The sequence below is a fragment of the Mauremys mutica genome, chromosome 5, assembly GCF_020497125.1.
Source record: "Mauremys mutica isolate MM-2020 ecotype Southern chromosome 5, ASM2049712v1, whole genome shotgun sequence".
Classification (NCBI taxonomy): domain Eukaryota; kingdom Metazoa; phylum Chordata; order Testudines; family Geoemydidae; genus Mauremys; species Mauremys mutica.
Genome location: NC_059076.1, coordinates 101,762,663 through 101,788,615, shown reverse-complemented (window position 1 = coordinate 101,788,615; position 25,953 = coordinate 101,762,663). Strand labels below are relative to the sequence as shown.

Below are 25,953 nucleotides of genomic sequence, written 5' to 3'. Positions count from 1 at the left end.
TTTGGGTGGATGAAACTTTTTATTCTTTATATGTGGTCCTCTACTTATAAGATCTGATCAGTGTCTGGCTACCATGAAAGCCACATACTGTAGAGTATCCTCAAGTCATCATCTACTTGATAAATCGTGACCTAACTTAAATTCATTCTAATATATTCAGTGCTCCAGTTTTCTCTGAGTCATCTGGCTCCACCGATAACAGGGTCTCAATTGTTGCAAAATATCAGATCTGTCAGGCTTCCTGTGTTGACCACTCCTGTGGGACATAATTACCATATCTGGAGAAATGTGACTGAATACATTAATTCCATCTCTGAATTGGTTTAGGGTAGACTCTATTAGTTTCATTTGTTTTCCTTTGAATCACGAAAATGTTTCTGAAAAACATGTATTTTGATTTGGACTGTTGTTAAAATAGAGATAAAAAGTATGCTAGAAAGGGTACCTCCAGAACACATGATATTTTGAATCTTTAAACAGCTTGACATATATCTGTTTCTCTAGGTTTATTTTAAACTGAGAAACTAGTTCATAATGGAAACATTTTCTCAGGATAATTAACAACTGTTAAGTGAGGACATCTTCTAGTGTATAGTTGGGGAGGGAAAAAAGATATATGATAAATGGAAGAAAGAAAATCCAGTGTGCACAAGAAAATGAAGGCATCCAGATTCAAGCAAAAAAGTTCACATATATTGTTAACAATTTACAGTTTTTTCTGCTTAAAGGGCTCAACAGGATAATGCACCCTACAGAAAGATATGCAAAATAAAATGCTAACTTCTTTCAATTAGTAAGAAAAAAAGAATGACCTATAAAGATGATAGGAGTTGTTATGACAGAAGCTGAGGAAAGCAAACAGAAAACACTGACTCATGAGTGAAAAGCTTAAAAAAAAGAAATCAGATGTGCAAGTAGACTAGCCTCAAAGTCAGTCTAGCTTGGGCAGTCAACTCTTACACAGAGCGTCAAGTTGGCAACCCAGTTAGGCAATAATACTGAGTAATATTTCTATTAGAGTGGACATTGGTTGAGCAATGTCTCCAATTATGAGTACAGTAACTCCTTACTTAACGTTGTAGTTATGTTCCTGAAAAATGCAACTTTAAGTGAAACAATGTTAAACGAATCCAATTGCCCCATACGATTTAATGTAAATGCCGGGGGTTAGGTTCCAAGGAAATTTTTGGGGGGCAGACAAAAGGCATTTATATTGTGGACTGTACAGTACTGTACTGTACTGTGGTTGGGAAGTGCCCCTGGCTTACCCCACACAGGCACAGCTCGCTGCAGGCAAGGGCGCCAGGAAGCACCTTTGCAGCAGCAGCGGCAACTTCCCTGGAGAACAGGCTCGGATTTTGCTGGGAATGCTCCAGGCCCACCTCTTCCTGTCCCCGCTCCACTCCAGGCACGCATCTTTCCACCCCCACTCCATCTCCTCTCCGGAGCATGCCATATCCCTCCCCCCCAAAGTCCTAAGCTTCCCCGCTCCTGCCCCTCCCTCCCAGAAAGTCCTAAGCGCCACCAAACAGCTGTTTAGTGGCGTTAAGGATTTTCTGGGAGGGAGGGGGAGGAGTGGAGATGCAGGGCTTACCTGCTTCTCCCCCGCCCGCCCAGCACTTCGCGCTTAGGACTTTCTAGGAAGGAGGGGCAGGAGCAGGGAAGCCCTGCATCTCCACTTCTCCGCCTCCCTCCCAAAAAGTCCTAAGCGCCGCCAAACAGCTGGGGGAAGCACTGGGAGGGCGGGGGAGGAGGCGGAGAAGCGGAACTTAGGCAATGCTCCCTTGTAAAGTCACTGCTCTTCCCCAGAATCTTACAAGCAGGCAGCCAAACGATGTTATAAGGGTGCATTGCACAACTTTAAATGAGCATGTTCCCTAATTAAGCAGGGAGGTAACACTGAAACAACGTTAAGTGGGACAACGTTAAATGAGTTACTGTCATAAATATGCTTTGACATCAGTCACAAGCATCTTCTTGTTCCGCTGTATCCCATATACTTCTTTCTAAATTCTCAGGGTCCACGCACATATAGGTTTGACACCTATATCAGCTTGCTGGGCAGGGCAAACTTCTCATGTCATCCCATTGTGACAGTTGATTTTTAATAGCTTGACACTGAATCACCACATTGCAATGCAACGTCATGACATCAAGATGCAGAGTCATGCAATGCTATGAGGTTGTGATGCAAGATTCGGTCATGATGGTGTAACACCAGTCCTGAAAGATATTTTTTGAGACATTACAGCCAAATTTTCAAAAGTAGCCTCTTATTTTTGCGCACACACAGTTGTGCAAGCATGCCTGTTTGGATATGCAGTTTCTAGGCACAAATTTACAAACCACTATCAAAAATTTGATCCAGGAGAGCTCAGGCAAAATTGGGATGGAAGCATGCTTATGAGCAATAAAGCATAGGGATTTATCCTAGAATTATTTCTTTTCTGTGACTCTCTTTATGGGTCTTGAATACCCCTATGCATAGGCGCCGACTTCCTCTCAACCCCCCTCTACCTCAGGCCCACCCTCACTCCACCCCTTCCTCGCCTCTTCCTTCCCTCACCCTGCTTCTTCCCACGCCTGCCCTACCTCTTCCCACCCCTTCCACCAAGCATGTCCCATCCCTGCTCCTCCCCTTCCCTCCCAGCGCCTCCTGCATGCCATGGAACAGCTGTTCCAGAGCATGCAGGAGGCGCTGGGAGGGAGGGACGGAGTTGATCAGTGAGGTCACCAGTGAGTGGGAGGCACTGGGAAGAAGAAGGGAGCTTGGCTGCCGGTGGGTGCTGAGCACCTGCTAATTTTTTTCCCAAGGGTGCTCCCGCCCTGGAGCACCCTTGGAGTCAGCACCTATGTCATTAAGATTTGCTTGCCAAAGCGTGTTTACTAGTGCTAAGTGAACTGTAGCTGCAAAAGATTCATCATTTGTGTTGCAATAAATTGCCTAGAGAGATTGTGGAATCACTCCATCACTGAGATTTTTAAGAGCAGATTAAAAAAACACCTGACAGGAATGGTCTAGAGCAGTGGTCCCCAACCTTTTTGTGACCAGTAGCACGTTCACATTTTCAGAAGAGCGTGGCGGGCGCCAACAGTTTTTCAAGGCTTATTTTGTATTTGTATATTAAATAATACAAAAAACATATTTAATATTACATAATATATGAATCCAGAGAGAAGAGAGAAGCCGGAGAAAAGCCACAAGGACAGAGAACACCGGGGCCCACAGCCCTGGAGTACTCTGTCCCCAGCAGGCGCGGGGCCCCAGATTCTCTTCTCTGCTGGGCACTAGGTGGGCCCCGCACCTTCTGGGGACCAAGAACACCAGCACCTGCAGCCCCAGAGTTCTCTGTCCCCAGCAGGCGCGGGGCTGCGGCTTCTCTCCAGCTTAAGCCGCAGCCACGCACATGCCAGGGACCGAGAACACCGGCACCTGCAGCCCCAGAGTTCTCTGTCCCTGGCAGGCGTGGGGCCGCAGCTTCTCTCCCCTGCTGGGAACCAGGCAGGCCCCGCATCTGCCGGGAACAGAGAACACCGCGCCCGCAGCCTGAGGTCTCTGCCCCCGGCAAGTCCCCTGCTGGGCACTAGGCGGGTGCACATAAATGCCCCGGCGGGCGCCATGGTGCCCTTGGGGACCACTGGTCTAGGGAATACTTAGTCCTGCTGTGAGTGCAGGGGACTGGACTAGATGACCTCTTGAGGTCCCTTACAATTCTCTGATTTAATAATGTTGCCCTTAGCCTGAGAGGATAGACAATATTTGGGGCCTTACAGGGTTATTTCCATTAGTAGGAGAAATTGATGATAGAATCAGTTAGTTCTTTGATGCAATTCTGTTTATTTACAAAGACTATATATACAAAGTCTTTTCCCCTGAACACAGAAGCAGGAAGCAGTTTCTTTGTTCAGAAATCTGTGCTCACTTTCCTGTCGGTCCTGTGTCTCAAGGAGTTCTGATTCTGTTCCCTCTCAAGGCTATGCTATCATCTGCTTCTCTGGCTGCTTTCTGCTCCCAACCAATCAATTCTTCAGCCTCTGCATTTTCAGTCAGTCCCAGGGACACCCTTCTTATTCTCCCTGAGTTAGTTCTTGTTCAGCCCTTTCCATGCTGGGCTGTGCCTTCAGCAATGGTTTCTGTTTTTTCAGCTGTCCCTGAACAAATGGGCATTTAATTGCTCCTTCATTTAGCATGAATGAAAGGTGGCTAGTGCATCCACCAGCTTCAGCAATATAATGTGACTGCCTAAAAACTTGCTGGCCCCCAACAACATCCTCTAGTGTAGCACAACAGTGATAATGTATTTCCACATGTTAGTATCGGGAGATCCTAAACCTCACTTTCGAGCAGAAAGGAAAGATTATTCACCAGTAACTGTAGTTCTGCCTCTCCATTAATACATGCCCCAACCCCATTCATGTCGTCTTCAGCATTCTACCATCACCGGGCTCTGAGGGACTGACTCAGGTGGGCCCCAACTACCCTTTTACAACCATTGCTCTAAGCGTTCATTTCCAGCATCCTAATGAGCCCTGCTTTTGAGAAAGTACCTGAAGCTCCATAAAAATAAAGCTCATCTATGCAGGAGACAGAACATACTCAGAGGCCAGCCCAAGACTGTGGAATAAACGCCCTGGCAGCTAAAGACCATCACAAACCTCAGCCCCTTCTAGTGTAAGTGCAAGGTGCATTTCTTTGACCTTGCCTTTTCTAACATAAACAAATAACGTGTGAGTATATAATATATTTTATTGGATCAACTTCTGTTGGTGAAAGAGACAAGCTTTTGAGCTTACAGAGCTCTTCTTCAGATCTGAAAAAGGTACCCAGGTCCGGTCTAAACTACAGACTTCTATTGGTATAACTACGTCACTCAGGGCTGTGGATTTTTCACACTCTTGAGCGACGTACTTATACCTACCTAACCCCCCGTGTACACAGCGTTATGTCATCAGGAGAGCTTTTCCCGCCAACCTAGCTGCCACCTCTCAGGGAGGTGAATTAACTACACTGATGAGAGAGCACTCTCCCATTGGCTTGGAGCGTCTTCATGAAAGCACTACAATGGCACAGCTGCATCGGTGCAGCTACACCCATGCAGTGTTTTAAGGGTAGACTTGCCCACAGAGTGTCACAGCTAAAAACAAGGTGGAACAGATTGTTTAGCATAAGAAGTTAACACACACTGTAAGAGACCTTTCAAGGTGAAATGCCCAGTTAACATCTCTGGAGTCATAGAACAAAGAAGCGGGGAGAGGGGGGAAATTAGTGGGTTACAGATTGTTGTAATGAGCCATAAATCCAGTGGCTTTCTTAAGTCCATGATTTTTAGTGTCTAGCAAAGTTATGAATTTAAGCTTCCAGGCTCGTCTTTTGAAGGTGTTATGCAGGTTTACTTTGAGGATGAGGACTGAGAGGTCAGATATAGAATGATCACTTTTTGAGAAGTGTTCATCCACTGGGGATATGATTTTTTTTGTCTTTTATCACTTTTTTGTGCGAGTTTATTCAAGAGCCTAGCAATTCTCATTTCACTCACACAGTTGTTGTTGGGGCATTTAGTGCATTGGAGGATGGGCATTACATGCTGTGATAGCTGTGTTCAGGGGCGTATTGACCACCATACCAATAGAGAGATGTCTATAAGTTTTGCATCAGTTGTTACGGTGGAGTCTGGTGCTGCTTTGAGTTGGTGTGTCCTGGCCTGTGGGGCGCTTGCTTCTGATGATGAGCTTGGCAAGGTTGGGGGTTGTTTGAAGGCAGAAGGGGGGCAGGGTTGGGAAAGATTTCTTTCAGGATGGGGTCCCCATCAAATATGGATTATAATTGTTTAATGATACCCTGTATGGGTTCCAGTGTGGGGTGTTAGGTAACAACTAGATATGTGCAGTTGGATCAGATTTTTTTTCCATATTGAAGTAGATTCTTTCAGGGTATTTAGGTAGCCCGTTCCATGATGCCATCTAGTTCTGAGACCAACATGACTACAACAACACTGAACAATAACACACACACTACAAAATAAAACACTGCCAACTACACACACTTTTCTACCCGGGGAGAGGATGAGAGAACAAATGTGACAGATGTTAGTCCCATTGCTCAGTGCATTAATGGAAGGTGCTCAGATACTACAGTGATGAGCACAGAATAAGAACCTGAAAAGAATAGAAAGTCAGTGGCACCAGGTATTCACCCCACAAGAAAAAAAATGTGAAAATGTAGAATTCCTTGTCAGTCATCTTTCCTTTTTTGTCAGTAAAGAAAGAAGTTATGACTTAGAAAACGCCCAAGGAGAAGTCTTTTGAGAAATCTGACATTTTTACTTAGTCCCATTTCTGGAGATAATCACATTTTAATAAATCAGAATGCAATTACCATGTGTACAAGGCACAACATTTGATTCATAAAGTAAGACGACAATAACAATAAAATCATTTAAACATAAGATACTAGTTTTTTTGTCTATTCTACTGAAATTTTGCTGGGCGATTTTGTTATTAGAAAGATACCTTCTGACCTTTCATAACACATAGAGGAGAGGCACACAGCATGCTAGAAAGTCAGCCTTGACACAGTGTTCTCTCTTCTGTCCTAGCTCAAGTTCTCTGACTTCTGACTGGTCAGTTAGAGTAAAAATTTCCTTTGATGCCTGAGAAAATTCTTGAGTGACAAGTTCATCCGGCTGCAAATTCAAATATCTATGGAGCTGAGAATATATGACTGAATTAGTTAATTTCTGTTTTATGCAATTCTAATATTCATGCATCTGATGAAAACGACACAGAGTTCAATAATAAATCCATAGATAAATAATTGGAAGGAGAAAGAAATATGGAGAAAAGAAATATTTTCACTTGTAAATAGAAAAAGATCAATGAAGCAGAGAGAGATGCAGGAAGGCTGAGATGGCAAGAGCTGCAAAGTAGAAGTTTCTTGCTCTAACAGGTGTTTGGGACATAGTTTATGTAAAGTAAAAATGTATAAAATTAGTCTTTCTGACATTATTCTCTTTTGTTCCACTTTATAATGCACTTCATGCTTTGGGCTGTTTCACCACATGTGGTCTCTTACCTCCAGCATGGAGTGCCTGTGGTCCCAATCCTGCAAACAGTTACACATGTGCTTAACTTTACTATGAGTACTCATGGCAGTAAACCATGTACATAACTGTTTGCAGGATTGGGTCTTATAACCCATCAGTCATTGTTACCAGAACCTTCCTAAGATTTGCCTGTTTACAAGTGGGTTAACTTGACTAATGCATCAACCATATACATTTTAGATGGTAAGTTCTTCAGTGCAGGGACTCTCTCTTACTACTGTGTTCAGACTGTATCAAGCACAATATGGTTCCATCTTGATTGAGACGTCTAGGTGCTATTACAATACAAATAAATACGTAAATTAAATAATGAAGATATGTCCCATACTGTTTTTTAATTGTGCAGTAATTACTTCTTTTTAATAGTATCACATGGTTTTATTGAAAACTGATAGTAGCATAAATAAGCAAATTGCAGCAGGATATATCAATTTATTTTTTAAAAAACCTGAGACAGATAAAGGACTCTGTTCCTTTAAATAAAATGTCCTGCAATAATGAAACTTCCATCAATTAACAGTTAAAATATGTAGCGAAACTACGCTTCATCTCTAAATCTCTTTAAATAAATATAGCAACCTCAACCAGCTTCTTCCATGCATTTGCTTGCATCTTATTAACATTATAAAACTGAATCTATAGCAACAGATGAAAGTCTGAACAGCAAGCCATCTGCTATTATAAATTCATGCATTTTTGGCTTCCAGAGCAACAAAACATTAGGGAACAAAGGAAGAGTGATATTACAGTATCTAATCCAGTCCTGTCTTTTTTGTTCATTTTAGCACAGGATAGTTTGATCTCTGGGGGGGTCAAGAAGTCATTGGGTGAAATCTGAGCTGTGTTGAAGTCAATTGCAAGACTCTGACTTCATAGGGGCCAGGATTTTGACCAGAGTCTTGTAATTATTATTATTCATTTATTATTTGCATTACAATAGCAACTAGAATCCCCATCTGAGATCGGGACACCAATGTGCTAGGTGCTGTACAAACATATAGTAAGAGGCAGTCCCTGCCCCAAAGAGTTTGCAGTCTAAATAGAGAAGACAGTGGGAGGGGAAACTGCGAGGTAAGTTGACTTGCCTACATCACAGAGCTGATCCACGTTAGGACTGGGAATAGCACCCAGTTCCGCCCACTGCTCTACCCACTGGCCCACATTAACTCTTAATTGAGATCTTGTTCATCTTGTTATGTAGGAGAAGCTTAAACTAATGAATAAAACTAACAGTGTGTTATACATTGATTTCCAGGTCATAGACTTATACTGGGGAGTAGAAACAGAAGAGTGGGACAGTCCTGAGCTCCAGAAGACTCGTATGAAGCTGTTAGAAGATTGCTTGAAAACTTCTACAGGTCCATGTTTTGTTGTGGGTATACAAATAATGCTTTACATTAAAACAAAAAATACGTTGAGAGCTATCCTAGCATCTGTAGTGCAGTTAAAGGCATTTTCTTAGACAAATGTATTTTCTCTTTTACTTCTAAAATATTCCTTGTATACTTCTTACTATACATTTGAAATATCAGACTTGAGATTTCCCAGATGATGCTGTAAATTGACAATGGATATTTGACATCAGTAAAGGAGGACTGGCCCTTCACAGCCAGCCCATTTTTGGGGGGTTGGTGCCCCCACTTGGAGGGCACTGAGACTGCTGACCAATGGCAGCACTCCTTGGTTAGGGAATTAATTCCAAGTACTTCTCCCAAGTTCTGGTATTGGCAGGCCAACAAGGGCTTGCTTATAAAAGAACAGCAGCAGGCAGAGGTTATCCTCTTCAATCCATTCTCTGCTGGTGTGCCTGGCAGGCCAAGGAAATGTAGGATGCTATTTCGATCTGAACATCAAAATGGGGGATGGTCAGTGACAGCCTGAGAAGGCTGTGGCTATCCTCTCTCTCTCACACACGCACGCAAAACACTCATAGTTCACTGCTGCCAGGACAGATTGCTTTTAGCAGGTACTTCAACGTTCAATAACGTTGTAGACACCTGGCAAAAAAATTCCTGTATTCATCCTCACTGGCCCTCCCATCAATTTTTGTAAAAGTGGCATACATTCTCCTGTATAATAGGAGTAGATATTTGTTAAGGTTGTAGCTAGTATCTTACCTGAAGCTCAAGAAAAGATCTCCTGCCATAGAATCATAGAAATGTAGGGCTGGAAGGGACTTTGAGAAGTCATCAAGTCCAGCCCCCTGCACTTAGGCCATCCCTGACAAGGTTTGTCTAACCTGTTCTTAAAAATCTCCAATGATGAGAATTCCACAACCTCCTTTGGAAGCCTATTCCAGAACTTATGATTAGAAAGTTTTTCCTAATATCTAACCTAAATCTTTTAAGCCCATTACTTCTTGCCCTACTTTCAGTGGACATGGAGAATAATTGATCACTGTCTTCTTTATAACATATTTGAAGACTATCAGGTTCTCTCCTCACTCTTCTTTTCTCAAAACTAAACATGCCCAATTTATTTTAACCTTTCCTCATAGGTCAGGTTTTCTAAACCTTTTATCTTTTTTTATTGCTTTCCTTTGGACTTGCTCAGTTTATCCACATCTTTTCTAAAGTGTGGCACTCAGAATTGAACACAGTACTCCAGCTGAGGCCTCACCAGTGCTGAGTACAGCAATTACCTCTTTTGTTTTACAAATGGCATTCCTGTTAATACACCCCAGAATGATATTAGCCTTTTTCACAACTACATCACACCGTTGACTCGTATTCAAATTGTGATCCACTATAACCTGCAGATTCTTTTCAGCACCACTACTTCCTATCCAGTTATTCCCCATTTTGTAGTTGTGCATTTGATTATTTTTTTCCTTCCAAAGTGTAATGCTTACTGAATTTCATCTTGTATTAATTTCAGACGAGTTCTCTAATTTATCAAGGTCATTTTGAATTCTAATCCTATCCTCCAAAGTGCTTGCAACCCCACCCAGCCTGGTGTCATTTGCAGATTTTAAAAGCATAATCTCCACAGCATTATTTAAGTCATTATCAAAAATATTGACTGGTACCAGACTCAGGACTGACCTCAGCAGATACACCCTTGAAGTTTGATAGCTTGATAACTGCTCTTTGAGTATCGTCTTTCAACCAATTGTGCGCCCATTTTATAGTAGTTTAATCTAGACGACATTTCCCTAGTTTGCTTATGAGAATGTTATTTGGGACTGTTTTTAAAGCCTTACTAAAATCAAGATATATAATGTCTGCTACTTCACTCATATCCACCAGGCCAGTAACCCTGTCAAAAGAAGAAAATTAGGTTGGTTTGGCATGATTTGTTCTTGACTAACCCATGATGGCTATTTCTTATAATCCTGTTATCCTCTGGGTAGTTACAAATTTATTATTTAATTTGTTCAAGTATGTTTCCAGGTATCAAAGTTAGGCTGACTGGTCCATAATTCCCCAGGGTCATCTTTGTTTCCCCTCGTTAGAGATAGCTACAATGTTTGCCCATCACAATGTCTTCAATTCTGAATTTATGGCACCAAGTCAAATGTTAATTTGAGCTCAAGTATCAGAGGGGTAGCCAAGTTAGTCTGGATCTGTAAAAAGCAACAAAGAGTCCTGTGGCACCTTACAGACTAACATAAAATGTATTTGTTAGTCTATAAGGTGCCACAGGACTCTTCGTTGTTTAATTTGAGCTCAGTAACTGAAAGACACTGGGAGTAGACTGCATCAGTTAAATTCTGCGAAATAGGAATCCTCTCTTTGCAGTGACGCATATGCGCTAAATGTTGCTGGCAGTGGTGTTATATTCATTATATGGTGCAGAATAGACTTGTAAGTTTTATTTCCCTTTCCCTTAGAAAAATTTGTGCCTTGCTTTAATGAGCACATAGGTAAAAAATATTGAAAAATATTTTTGGCATATCAGTATGTGGCATACAGACTGTATTAATCTTGCATATTGATTCTGGACAAAAGTTATCATTCTTCTGCCAACTTTTTAAATAAGGTGTTCCTTTTAACACTTTCTGGGTAGATTAAGGTAACCAATGAGGTTGGATATACAATGGCAGAACCAGAAATCAGGACGCCTCTACCTCGATATAATGCTGTCCTTGGGTGCCAAAAAATCTTACCGCGTTATAGGTGAAACTGCATTATATTGAACTTGCTTTGATCCACCGGAGTGCTGCTTTACCGCGTTATATCCGAATTTGTGTTATATCAGGTCGCGTTATATCAGGGTAGTGGTGTATTTGAACAATTTAGACTAAAGCATCATAAGTTAGCACGGATATCTGAAACACAAAGCAATTTGGGAGGCAAGTGGATTTGTTTTGTTTGTGTGTGAAGTATGTATGGGCTGGGATTCTTTGTAAGTAAGGTGAGCAAGGCTGTTTCACTGGAGATGTATACTGCCTGGAAGGAATTTTTAGTCAGACTGTTGTTTGTTGGGGATTTTTTGTTTTGTTATTTTTTGTAACACCTATCTAACTTCAGTGAATAATAAACACCTGGGAACATAGTCTTTATTAAGGATTCTGCACCCTGCTCTTTGGTTAGGGAATGAGAAAACACGCAGTCAACACCTGAGACACCGAGTAATCCCTCTGAGTCCTCTACTCATGACATTCCACCTATTTCTAAGTAAAATTAAATAAAAAAAATGTTTCTTTGGAAAACACCTTCCAGCCCTTCATTTTGCAATAAAAAGGCACATTAAGTTTCACAGACTCCATAAAAAGAAGGCTTAAGTAGGTCATCTGTAAAGGATGTGTGAGTTTGTTGTCAGTGTAATGAGAGAACAATAAAATCAGTGGCAGCAGCCAGCATATCCAACTTCTACAGTTAATAAGCCATGTCCTCAACTGTACCAGAGTAGTATTCAGGACATGTCAGCGAACGAAGACCGACACGGGGACAGATTTTAAGTGTCAGGCTGCAACTTTATTAAACTTAACCAAAGGAGGGGTGCTACCTGTCCTGTCAACCAGACTCTTGCATACCAGGCATTTTAGGTGGTTCCAGTGCAGTGTTACAAGGCTCCTACTACATAGCCCATAACTCAGGGTAGACTTTCCTCAGCTTACCCCTTAGATTCAGCTCTCTCATCTGAATCCTTTCACTCACAGCCACACACCCTGCGAGGCGGACAGAAAGTACTGAAATGTGACGGGGGGAGGAACTTGGCCTATACATGCCACAAGGTCTCCCCCTATCCCCTGGGCATAAAGCCCGCCAGCAAAATCCCAGGTCCTTTACTTCTGAGAACAATCCCTGCCTTTTAACCACACTGGAAATTGGCTGCAATTGCGACAAACTAACATCCCTACCAAGTACTACCATTGATTACTAAATCTTATTCCTGTTTAACCTAACTGTGCCTCCCGACTGCTGCGAGGAAGGCAAAAAATCCACTAGGGCTCTACCAATTTGGCCCCAGCAAGGGACCAGTCAGCTCCCCTCCTACTCCAGCTGGCCAATGGGCAGAGTAGTAGGGGCCACCCTTGCATTCCCCACAGTGTGTGCTCTCCTCCCCACATTCTATAGGGGCTGTTCCAGTCACTGCCTATCCCATAAAGCTTGCCACCTTTTGAGGCAGGTGGATGGCAATAGCAGAGGAGGAGGGTGCAAAATTGGTTTCCAAACCTCTTTTAAGGTGTCCTCATCTTGGGGCTGTTTGATGTTTTCCCAGACTTAAAAAAGGCATATAAGACCAGGATTGCTCTGTCCACTGACTGCTTGCCATTGCAAGGAGCCATTCTGGCCACCAAGGATCAACATGGCAAGAAGGCACTTTGACCATGCTTCATTTTTTTTTTTTTACCATGCCCCCTACATTGGGTTCAGGAGGAAGATGATGTAGAAGCTGCAACCCAAATATTCCCCCTACCCCTCCAATTCCAGGGGAATCTTCAGAGAGTCACTTAAGATGGCTTTAAGTCTGATTAGTGCTGCAGGAGCCATGCAAAATCGATTAAATGGAGCCGAGTATCCAGCCCAGTATCCTTGCTCTTAAATCTACAGAACTGGTTTTTAAAAAATCCACAAATGTCTCTTACACTTTCCTTGTTAGAGAAGTGTCTGGAGATGTGATGATATTGTGGAATTACTACAGCAAATTGTTAACAATAAGCAGCAATTGCTTATCGAGCAGAACCCAGGTCATTGAGAGAAGACATGCAGGCCCAGAGCCTCAAAGATATTGAGAAGCTGGTTCCTACTGAAATCAATGGAAGTTCGGTGCCCAATTACCTTTGAAGATCTGTGCCTCAGTATTTTGCTGTCATTACTGGGATCTGCCAATTAATGTGAAATTCTGCTCAGTAGAAGCCAGAAAACCTCTGAAGATTTAAAGGAAGAAAATAAAGATCTTAGTATAAAAGCCAATTATCTTTCAAGATAAGTGTTTGCTAGTTTAAAAAAAGGACTATTTTTTGTTGTTGTTTTTTCTCAGAATAGCAAACTGTTGTAGCTAGGTAGAGCTAGTTACATATGGGATAACAGCCCAGCCTCATACCCACAACCTCCCAATAGCCCTCAGTCAATATAACTTTTTAAACAAGTATTTTGTTGGGTTTTTGCTATTGAAGAGATGTTTCAGACACTGTCGCCTCCCTCCTGGCCCTGTCAGTTGGTTGCTATATTTTCTCCATCTGCATCCAACATTTGTGTATCAGTTTTACTTCAGGGCCTCATCTTAGCAAAATCAGTAAAGTCTCCTACATCATGCTGATGTTTAATACAAAAGTCTCCCCTATGGGGTTTCATTTATTGTTATTAAACAAAATATATTCAGCTGTTCACCCTGTATCAAGGCTAATCGACCAGAGTTGGTTGAAGTTATTTTTAGTCAGAGAATGGCCTTCTTTCAAAAACAAAATTTGTTCAGTTTTTATGGGTGGGGGGGAAGTTGTGCATCTTTTCAATATTTTTCCAATTATTTATCAAAAACATTATTAAAACACTTATCAAACTTTTCAATTACCAAACACCAGGTTTTTAGTAAATACAATTTCTATCACCATTCTGATGTTTTCAATAAAAATTCCTGCAACATTTGTGATTTTTTTAAAGGGTTAATTTCAAACACTCTAAACAAGAACTATTTTGCAAAAACTAGGATTTTGTTTTTTAACCAGTTCTGTCTCCATGTCGTTTTGCCCCTCTGGCATGGCTTCAGAGTCCTTTCAGCCCTTCCTGAGAGTTTCATAGTACGGTACTTTCCCCCCCTCACTGCAGGGGTGTTGCTTTCTCTTGTGTCAGGGGCCAAAACACAGTCCCTGCTTCATGGGTGTGTTGTCTTTTCAGTCCCTTGTCTTCAGGAATTCACCACAGCCCTCCTCTTAAGGACTATGAATAGTTCCAGTCTCTCTGGCCCCCCTCACTGGCTTCTGATCACAGCTCCTTTCAGGTTCTTTCCCCAGGCCTTTCCCAGGGGAGACCAAATAGCACCCAGGGTAAAATCCTGACACGCTTAAAATCAGCGTTTAAAATCCTATTAACTTCAGTGAGGCCAGGATTTCACCCAGTTTCCCTCTTCGGGTCTCCCAGTGGAGAAACTCCCTAGTCCCACTCAAAGTTAGCAATAGGACTTGTTTTTTATTTCCTGCCTCTTCTACCCACAGCCAAATCACATAATCAGTCACTAGCTCCTTAGTCAACTGATTCGCTGCTCCAAGTCCTGGCATAGAGGGGCATCACTGGGGTGGCATGGGCATATCAGGGGTGAGGCTGCAGCACATAGGGCTGAGGAGACTCAGAGCAACTCAGGGAGGCTGCTGTTAGACTCTCAGGGCTTGCTAAATTACATAGGGAACTCTCCAGCCCTCAGGGCAGCCAAGAACCCTGAAGGTAAAAAGATGGCTTTAAACCTCTTTAGCCTCTCCTCACCACCCCCACTACAACTGAGCTGTGAATTCTGAGCTGCACCGCTGAGAGGTACAGTACAAAGTCTCACCCAGTGTTGCCTATGTTACAGTCAGACAATCTGAAAAGATGGTCTGTATAAAAATGACAACTTAGAATAAGTGACTTTTGAGCCAGTAGGAAATCTTGCATATGCACACTAAGCTCCTTTAGCTCAGGCAGTTAGTTTAAACTGTCTAATCTAGCAACAGAGCTTGATAAGTACTGAGCAATAAGATGTTTGGGACAACGGTGGAGAGGGGGTACCTCTCTATAAAGATATTTAGACTTTGTGGTTTGCGAGATGAAAACACAGGTAAATTCTGTATTTTGTTACTACTGAGAACAGTTTTGTAGCACTACAATAATGCTACTAGGGGAATTGCTCAGCAGAATGGTTCAGATTCCCATAAATTCTCTTTAATACACAAACACTATAAAAGCTTTTTAATTTAGATTCACAGATATAACTCACATGGCTTTAACATAAAATGTTTGTGGAAGATAGACAGAAGATCTGTCTACATTGTAGGAATGTGCACTGATATCATTACACCAAAGCAGATTTCTTTTAACGTAGACAGGGCCAAAATGCAGAACATCTGACTCCCTATCCTTCAGCGCAGATATTTTCAACTGGATAAGATTAATGCCTATAAACCCAATTCCGTAATTCTTGCACTTGCAATAGTTAAAGTTTTACTGGGTGATTTAAGAGCTGAAAATGAAAACACAATGTTGTCCTTTATTACTGGTGAACTTTTTTCTTCCCTCTGTTATTTTCTTATTGCAAATATCAAGTTAATGGAGGTGCTTGTTACAAGACAACACAGGACACCAACATCTTTCTTCTGAGATCTTCATTTACATATTATAATATATTGTAGAAGATTCCTGTAAGGTCCAATCAGTTGCAGAATATGTCCCCATCCACAAGTCCTGAAAGGTCATAATAAACATCCAGATACCCAATTTTGCCTGCAATCACAAAAGTGGATCTGAAAGCCTAAGGATTGAAGAAGTGTTTAGAATAGCTCTACAAGGAACAAACTATTAGGTAAAATCTATTGTTAAAGTGAAAAAGCCATGCTGGAGTCACTGCAAGTTACTAGAATGTAGAAAGTCCTGAGATCGGGTAAGCTGAAGACACTAAGTAGGAACATGCAGTCAGTGAGAAGGGTTGGGGAGGGGACTAACGTTAAATTAAACAAAAATAATCTTTGCTATTTTGTTAGAATGACAGTTTAAGGAAAAGTTTATAGAGAGTTTTCAACAGCGATTACTAGGGCGTTCGTATCTTTTACTGAGCTCCATTTGCAACATGAAAAGCTCAGATTCAGGAAACTGGCTCCTTGGGGGCTTGAATTGCCATAGTTGAAGGCACTGGAGAGAAGCAGTGTACATGCACTAGTTTCTGTGGAAGGCCTTTTTACCATCACTTCTTTGCCATCTCCAATTCTGTCTAAGTTTTAGCCGCATAGAGAGTCACTAGTGTTCCCTAAGAAAAGTTGGCTAAGACAAATTTCACTTTGATTCTCTAAATGCAGATAAAGAGCTGAAGTTTGAGTCTTATACCTGTCATACCGAAATGGTAGATGCTACTTTAAATGGAGAAGAGATGATTTTTGAGGAAGGTCCTAATCTTAGATTGTTATTAAGGAACAAAAGATGAAAAGGCTAAAACTATTAACACAGTTTTCTGTGTGAACTTGAACGGTACAAAACAGCCTGTGACATGGAACCACTGATCTCCTGGAACCTATCATTTCTGTGGTGCCTACAGTTCCCTGTGTGGCATTGGTTAGGCAAGTAGTGAGCTATGACTTCTACTTTTCTGAAGAAAAACTTGTATTGTTATCTCACTCTTAGAGCCCACCCTCGCTCATTTGTCAATTTCATCCACTGGTTGCATCCTGTCTGTCTTGTAGATTGTGAGTTCTCTGGGGCAAAGACTGGTTTTGTTATTTGCCTGTACAGAGCCTAGCAAAATGGAGCCCTAGTCCTTGATTAGAGTTAGCTGCTACTACATCTCTAGAGAGCTGGCCTCCATCTCTTTTTTCTTTTGCTAAGAAACCTGGACCTAGTCCAGTTTTCTGGATATATTTTTATGACTTTTCACTTTTTCTTTAACAAAGAAACCAAGCTTGCAGGGTAGAGATTTTACAACATGTTCTTGTAGCCATAGACTTGAAACAAATCCTGTCATCCCCAGATGTCTCTATGGAACATAAAAAACATCTACTTACGCTAACATTTACCTGAATATTTTATGAATTAAGAATTTTGAAACTGTTTATAACTGGCATTGCTGCTGAAGAAAGAATGGAAATCAATGGACCTGAAGAGTTAACTGGACTTCGTAGTCCTGTCAATACTTATCCCTAGAGAGATGTCCAAATCCACCACAGCCACAGCACAAAATCTTAAATTCTCGCCTGCTCTTTACCAAGACTAACCCTATCAATAGCTCTTCCAATGGAATTTCAGTGTGATCATAGCTCCCACAAATCTTCCAGCTCCCATTCACTGATCCAAGGACATTACACCAAATATGTCTTTGGTACTCTCCCCTGAAATGTTCATATTCATCCCTGCTCCCTCTTATTTCTTCTATCTTCCTTGACAGCTCTTGAGTAAATGCTGGTAACATAGATATCGGATTGGAAACAAGCAGGTATTCGTACCATCCTGTATCGCAATACCTGACTGATTTAAATCCAGTCATTTCAACTGATGCAGAAGGAGTTTACCAGGTTAATCATCAAGCTCCTGAAGCTAGGGTTTTTAAGTTAATGTAATGTTAATCAGTGGAAATGTGCTGGACTGACAGCACTAAAAGTGGAAGTTCTCTTACACTCACTCTCCTCAGAAGAGATACAAGCTTGGGAAACATTAGTTTAAGGTTCTCCAGTACCAATGTACCTTAACTCTTCAGGGAGCCGGCCTTTTAAATGTAGTGATTAACCAAGTCAAGAAAAGTATGAGAATGTTTTTGAGTAGAAAAAATGTCTGGGGCAGATCCTATTCACCTTTTTATTTTCCACAGAGAATAGGTTTAGCAGAATCACCTGATTCTACCTTATAACCACAGCTTTTTAGTATACATGAGTAACTTGGTTAGTAAAGGGCACAGTCCAGGAAAAGCATATCAGAGAGGAATGTGCACAATTTGGTAGTAATAGAAATGGAATTTCTCAGTCTGAGATATAACATAAATATGAATGTCAGATTCACTGATAAATAAATCTTTGATTGTAGGAATATGAAGAAATTTTCTGTGTGGGTATGGTATTGAATAACTGCCTATCATGGGGATTGTACTATTCTTGTAGCATCTGATACTTGCTACTGGCAGAGGTAGGACCTTGCACTAGACAGGCCATTGGTTAATCACATATAGTACCGTAATACCTTTATTCCTATGGTATATTTTCATTAGCAATTTGGCAAGTGGAAAAGAACTGCACATGACCTAATTCCCTTCAACTTTATACCATGAGACACAGAAAGATCGGATCAAGGCACTTGCTGATGTGTTCTAAAGCACCTTACCTCAGAGTTTTAATGGTTTAAAAATACATATTTAAAAAATAAAACTCATTCCCCGCCCCCCAGCACCACTGACAACTGAGCAATACTTCTTAAAGTGGTGTCAAAAAATCAAGCCCCTCAAACAGTGAGAATGCTGAGCATTCTTGGATTCATTACAATATTCCTTTATATTAGGGGTATTTTGTTCTTCAGGTGAGAAATTAGCCATTGTCAACTATGCAAGAAGCCATTTCCCTTCATTATAGCAAAACTAAAACCAAGAGTGTCATAAATGGTATATTTAATACTTACATCAGTTCTGCCTTATAACTAGCAAAGGCAAATCAAAACTACAAAATTAAGTTGACTTAAGTTATGTCGACATACAGCCACCACAGTAATTACATTGGTTTTGCACGTTCACACTATGCTCTTTCTGTCAGCGGTGCACATCCTCACCAGGAGCATAGTTTAACTGTCAGTATGGAGCATTGGAGGGCACTGACCATACGAGTCCCACAACACGGGGCTGACAGGACAGCGGTCCTCAGGGTGTCAGCTGCCAGGGATTGACATAAGTAATGCAGTGTCTACATTGACACTGCGTCGACCTAACTACATAGAACTAAGTGCTACGCCTCTTGCAGAGGTGGAGTTATTAAGTCAGGGTAATGGGAAACTTACATCAGCAGGAGCAACATTGTAGTGTAGATGCTTACAGAGTTAGGTTTATGCCAACCTAACTCTGTAGTTTAGACCAGGCCTAACATATACCACTTAAGGTTTAAGGTTTACAATATGTTTAAGTGGCATATTCTTTCAATATGCATTCAGTTTATGCATGAAATTCACAAGGCGGTCTTGGGAAAATGACAAAATCCCTCTCCATTTACAGTTCATTACTATGTTAGGTTTTTGGACCAGATTGGCAACGTTACAGAAGTCTTTTCATGTGTCCTTGACTTTTTGCCTAATCAGAATTCAGTGGGCCAAATTCTGCTTTCTTTTACACCAGAAGCAAGCAGAGTTGTTCTGGATTTATAGTAACATTAACTAAAAGCTGGTTGGCCCTCCAGTTGTAGCTAACTTCCATTTCTTAAGAAAATGGTGCAAGCTGTGGGGGGGTTTTTTTGTTTTTGTTTGGGGGGGGTGTTTTTTTAGTTTAACTGCAATGTGTACATACCATAGCTTTAAGTAATCCTTCCTTTCTATGAGTTTTACTTCCACTGAGCTGGTCCCTTGCAATAATGCCTGTAACCTCCATTAGGGAGGGTTTTTCTTTATAGTTTTCAATCGCATCTTTTTTCTTCCTATCCCCTCCAAACATTCTGAATTGGGGATTAAATCTTGTTAAACTGAGTAAACTACTGGGTTTAGATTGATTTTATAAATTGCTTTTTTGTGGCACTGTGTGCCAATACTGTGCTATCAGTGTGAGAAAAATGAAATGTCAGTTCTTAAATCAGCACAGGGCAGTAACTTAAGAGACCTAAACTTTTGTTCAAGTACAAATATCAAGGTCTTACCTGGAGACAAAAAAAAAAAGTGAATCCTGAAAAAGATGTGAAAAGTCCTCAGTCTGTAGCACCCTCTTTGTGAAAGTACAGTACCCCACTTTCCTCCTATCACAATAGGATTATATATCAGTTCCAGGGGAAATATCCTTGGGATGAGTAGAAAGTATACCTGTAATTTGTACTCTTTTTAAAAACCATAGCTTTTACTGTATTACTGTAATGGTACACATGCTAAATCAAAGTAATACAGTATGTGCTTACAAAGTTTATTTATTTAAAATAAGTTTCTCCTTTTGGGAGGGATATTTTCCCTTTGAGTGTTGCATGAAATTCTCATGGTCATCAGTGGAAGTAATTTATAAGTTACTTAAATGCTGCACTATATACCTCATGGCAAAACATACTTTTGGTGCTAGGTGCCTGCTACTGTACAATCACACAGAGGCTGTAACAGAGAACAGCAATAAAGGGTTATGTTTTGGTCAGAGGGGTACTTGGCACTCACTTTGACTACACAATGTGCAAGGCACTGTATTTTCAAATGCCCCTGCTTTTTGAAAGAATAAAGTAATTTCCCCATACTTTAAAACACTGCAGTATCGCCACACTAAAGGTTAAAAGAAATCATGATTGAACATTCCCTTAAAACTCATGAGATTGCTTTAAGTTATGAGATTTTTTTAAAATAGTAAGATTTAGGTTCTTTGTTTGCCTTCAGCTTTTTGAGCCTTTAAAGTTCATCTTGTCAAGTTTTTCTCCATATCCATGTGGGCTAGAAACTTACATTCAAAAAAATAAATTGAGATCGCATAACTCCAGGAGCTGGGCCAATATCGCAAGACTAATGATAGAATTGTGAGAACTGGCAACACTGATACTATGTAAGACTGGCAGATTGTATTAACATCACAAGGGAATGTTATTGACCGTGTCTGTTTAAAAGCTGTGGTAATGCTATGTTGCTTCTGAGTGGAATGAGTTCACTGACCTCTGATGTTTCACATCTACCATTCTACTTTCAGCCCATGATTGAACATTCCCTAGTGCAACATGAAAGTGCCCATGACCAAATATGTAATCTTAAACCATACCCTGCAAGTTACAATGTGCAGGCAGACTCCTGTGTCTATTTAGAGCCACTCTGATATCAGCGGGGATCTGTTTGGACTCAGAGGTCTTCCTGAACTGTTCCTCTCACGGGATTGGGTCCTTAAACAGCAGCTTGCATCATGGAAATGACTCTCATGTTTGTAATTAACCAAAAAAAAAATCTGTGGAAATTTTTGGGCTAAAAATTTGATTGAACGGGTCAAATCTCATCTAGCACTAATGACCTCAGATGACCTCCCTTTCCACAAACTAGAGCCTCACACCTAATATGACCACTCATAGTAAGTGTTAATGTAATTTTTATGAACATAATAACCACGTAAGAGCACTTGCATTGTTGAAATCCAACAAAAGTGACCAATAACATTTTAGTGATTTTTATTAGAACGGTCAGATTTCAAATACTGGCTTTTTGGTTGGATTTCTTTAATCAACAGCCCAGAATTAATGATTTTACCAAATTTCAAGATTCTAGCTGAAAGAGGGCATGGAAATCAGTTGTTCATTTGTCACTTATTACTATTTTCTCTATTATATACGTTTAGATTTGAACCTATGTAACAGCTAGTTATGCAACACTCACTCTGCAAAGCTTGCCCGGAGCAAAGAGTCTCCCGCAGCAAGCTTTTTTTTGCTAGCCATTGCATAATTAAGTAAAGTAAAACTAAAAATTTTGCTGCCTGAGCTCTTAAACTTCACATGGTTTGACACACTGTTTAGTTGAAGGTATACTCTGACAGACCCTGGCCCAGGACTCTGGGCGAGGACTTAGGAACTCCTCTCCTGTCCCAGCTACACCCAGCACTCCCCCTCAGAAGAAGCAGGCAGGTTGTCTTATCTTGCCTAGTGGTTCCTGATTGGCTACTGCTGCCTGGTCCTGGCCCTTCTAGCCACCGGAACATCAAGTCTTGTTAGTACCTGAGCCTGAGTGGCTTTTCTAGGTCAGAGGTGTCATGGTGGCAATGCCTCCAGCAGAGGGCACAGAAGACCTGGTACACCCTGTGACACACCAAAAGTTGTGTTACAGCTCATTGCTAACAGCTTTCCAGTCACATATCACACTCTAAAAGATTTCAATTTCAAAATTCCGTGGAAAATTGGATATTGAGTCACAGCATTGAAAGAATACTAATAATGCTGTTCATTCACTTTTTAATCTCTCAAATTTAAAAACAGCATTTATAGCTTGTGAAATCATTTTCTGATCTATTCAGTGGAGTCTCAGAAAAGGTTATAGGCAACAAGCTTCAGTTATAAAAAGCATGCAGGTGTTCTTTTCCATTGTCCAAAGAGTCATACTTAATGGATCTATGTTCTTTGCTTATGATTTAGTTTTTCCAATTCTAATGATTGCAGGGCCCTCTTCCAAGATGCAGCAAAAATGCTTGGAAACTAATTGAAATTATTACTTTATTCCTAGCAGGAAATGGAGCAAAGGAATTCAACAGATCAGTATCTTAACTGAATGCCTGGCTTTCAGTCATTATGGTCACCATAATGGAAGGACCAATATGTGGACATAAAGAATCACATTACAGCCAGCATCAACCTGTACTCTAAAATTTACCTATGTATATTTTGTGCATGTAATCTGCACATTGCAGTTCCATACAGGTATTTGGGCATGCAAATTGGGATGTCAGCTGCCTAATTAACTGATATGTGGGCACAAATACTCATTTGTATGGGCATAATGAAAGACCAATTCTTGAAAATTTAATAAAATACAGTTAATTTAAAATGAAATTATTTTGTATTAATATAAACCACCATAAATAGCTAGTTTTCCCCAAGGGAAATGTTCTGTTTTATCCTACATTTCTGCTACAGGTTAAACTTTACTCCCTTGAAATGACTGGTCACTTTCATTCCCATATTAGACTGTCAATATGATTCTATACTGCATATATAGAAGCATCACATCATGGAACGGGGACATGATAGACCCTTTTTTGTATAGCTTTAGTGATGCCATTTGGAACACTATGTTCTGTGCTAGGCACCTGAATAATATCGACAAATTTAAGGCAGTTTGAAGAAGACCAATAATAATGATGTGGGGCTGTTGATATAATCAAGGCAGTTGGAGATACTGGCATAAAAGGCTTCACATATTACTGCGTGTTAGCTGGAATCAAGCAAGGATACCAGAGGAGTGGAGAATGGATTGATTATGCTTCTCTGGAAGGGGAAGGCAAATGATCAAAACACCTATTGGGGTATCACCCTGTTAAGTCAGGCTTTCAAAATCCTTGACAGAATTTTGGAGGCAAGACTGAGGAAAATATAGGAGAGGAGCAATGTGGCTTTAGGAGAGGAAGGTGTACTATAGACACAATATTTGCAATGCAACAAATGTTTGAAAGAATGATAAATGTAGGTGTAACTGCTATGTAACATTTATTGAACTTGAGAAAGCATATGATTTGGTTCTGCAGGAGCTGGTATTTGGAGTATTGATGTAGCTGGAAGAGGACTTCAACTGAAAATGATAAAGGAATTGTATTGAGGGCAAGAGGTAAGGTGGTAAAAATACATGGGATGTCTGAGAGTTGAGATGATAGTGGGATTGAGACAAGACAGTATGCCAAGTCCACTGGTTTTCATGATAGTTATGGGGTTAATTAGTAGGAGAACCGAGCCTGTGGAGACAGAGAAAACTACCGTATGCTGCTGATCTGACCCTTTTGACTGACAGCAAAGGTAAACACAAAGACAACTGAAGTAATGCAAGTAGGGAAGATGGGCGAAGAGTTGTTGATTGAAGTTTCAGGAGAGAATCTGAATCAAACGAATGAATGTTCGCTTGAGCAGTACACTTAGTGCAATCAGAGAGAGATCTGGAGAACAGAAAAGAACAACCCAGTGTGCATGGATAGAAATGAAAAAGGTGACAGGAGTACTGTGGACCATCAATTAGTAACAAACTGAAAGGCAAAGTGTATGCTGCATGTGTTTGCCCCTGCTTGCTCTATGGTTTGGAAATGGGGGTCTGATGGAAATAGAAGGAAAGCCTACACAAGTAGAAAATAATACAGTGCACATGGAGGAAATTAGGGAGAAGATGAACTTGGGACTCAGTGATTAATAGGCTGGAGAGCACATGTCTGAGGTGAGCTGGACATATGATAAGAATGGAAGAACAACCAGCGAAGAAAGCATGTGAGGAAGAGGATAGCAAGAAAGGATGTGGAAGAATGAGGAGATGATGGAAAGACTCCATTAGAGAAGTTTGAAGAAAAAAAAGGCTGGAACTGCAAGGCCTTTGCCATGGACGGGAAGAAGTGGTGAAGAACTGTGGGCACCTCAAACCTCAGTTAAGCAGGAAAAGGAGTCAAGAATTGAAGTGAAGTGGACGTTCAGGATTAATTCATGAGGCAAAATTAATTGACCACTGAAAGGGGAACCTGATAACCACGTACGCAAATTTGAGGGGTGTTAATATCAAAGATGAGAAGAATGACTGAGGCTAGGAGTAACTCAAAAGTGTTTACATTATCAGCAGAGAAAAAATTCAAATTGTAAAATCTGAGGTGAATAATCGGTGAAGGTCAAAGGTGCATCCTGTGGGACATTTAAGATTATTCTGGCTAGGAAGTAGATTGTGAGGATTAGCTTCCTCTGGTGTTGGGAGCAAATTTAAGAGGCTTCTTCCATCCACTTCTGATTTCTGTTATTCAAATCCATTGCCCCAAATAGTAATGGAAACATGATCTCTATGGCCCTGTACAAGAGACCTGGTAATGTATCATTATCAGTGTGAAATTATTGACAGTTTGTTAATCTGAGCACTATTGACAGCAATCAGACAAGACCTGATATTAGGAATTTAGGAATCTGGTGGGGTTAAGAAGAGTATTTTAATGATCTAAAAATCTTAGACACATTTGTAAGTCAGTCTGCAATCATCTATGGTGTAGAGTAAAATATAGGAGTGGATTGGCTTTTACATCTGCTGACATTTTTGTTCCTATGGTATAATGCATGCTTTAATCATGCCACAAGTAGTAGTATTTTCTTAAGATTGCTTCAGATTACAATTTGGTGATTAATTCTGGACACATTTTGGCTCAGAGAAGGTTCCCAAATCATATTACTCCAATTTTGTCAAATGTCCTTTAACTCCCAGTTCAGTTTTGAAGTGATTTTAAGATTTATTATCAATGTGCAAAATTGAGTAAAATCTCTGGAGTATCTGAGTTAATCTTTGCTTTTGCTCTCTTTGTAGCATTTCAAGCTTGGTACCTAAAATCATGCATCTAAATCTATGTTTAATTCCCACTTTTCAGGGGGTGCCAAGCACCTAGAGCTGCCACTGAAGTCAGCATGAATTGTGGGGTTCAGCACATCTCAATATTTAGCTCTGTAGGATGGACTAGATTTAGAACTAGATTTTCAAAATTATTTGAAGGGATAAAGGAGAACAAAAGAGGGAAAACTAGTGGGGGGAAGTCCACCAAAATTCAAAATGTAAGTCTTAAGTAAAATAAAAAATATCCCAGCAATATAACCCAACTATTGAATCTCCTCAGCATATCGAGCTTGATTCTCTTCTCACTTAGGGTCAAATCTGAAACCCATTCAAGGAAAGGGAAGATTCCCATCAATGTCAGTGGGCTGTGGATCAATCCCCTTATCTCACTGACCTCAGTGGTGTTCACTGATGTAAAACTGATGCAAGTGTGAAGAGAATCAAGCTGAGCTGGAATGATTGAATGGTGCGCTGTGCAGAAGAGGATTCTCCAAGAATGTCAAAGAGAAACAAACAACAATTCATTCTTCAAAATAGTTACAAGGAAATGAGGCCAGTGA

At 40.7% G+C, this 25,953-nt stretch overlaps 1 protein-coding gene across 1 annotated transcript in view; it reads left to right on the top strand.

The window, feature by feature from the left end:
- Positions 1 to 25,953, top strand: part of NWD2 (NACHT and WD repeat domain containing 2) — a 136,342-nt gene that overhangs the window by 62,566 nt on the left and 47,823 nt on the right. Inside the window, exon 3 of the mRNA XM_045019497.1 lies at positions 8,359 to 8,475. Coding sequence (XP_044875432.1) covers positions 8,359 to 8,475 — 117 coding nt within the window. The remainder of the gene's footprint in view (positions 1 to 8,358; positions 8,476 to 25,953) is intronic.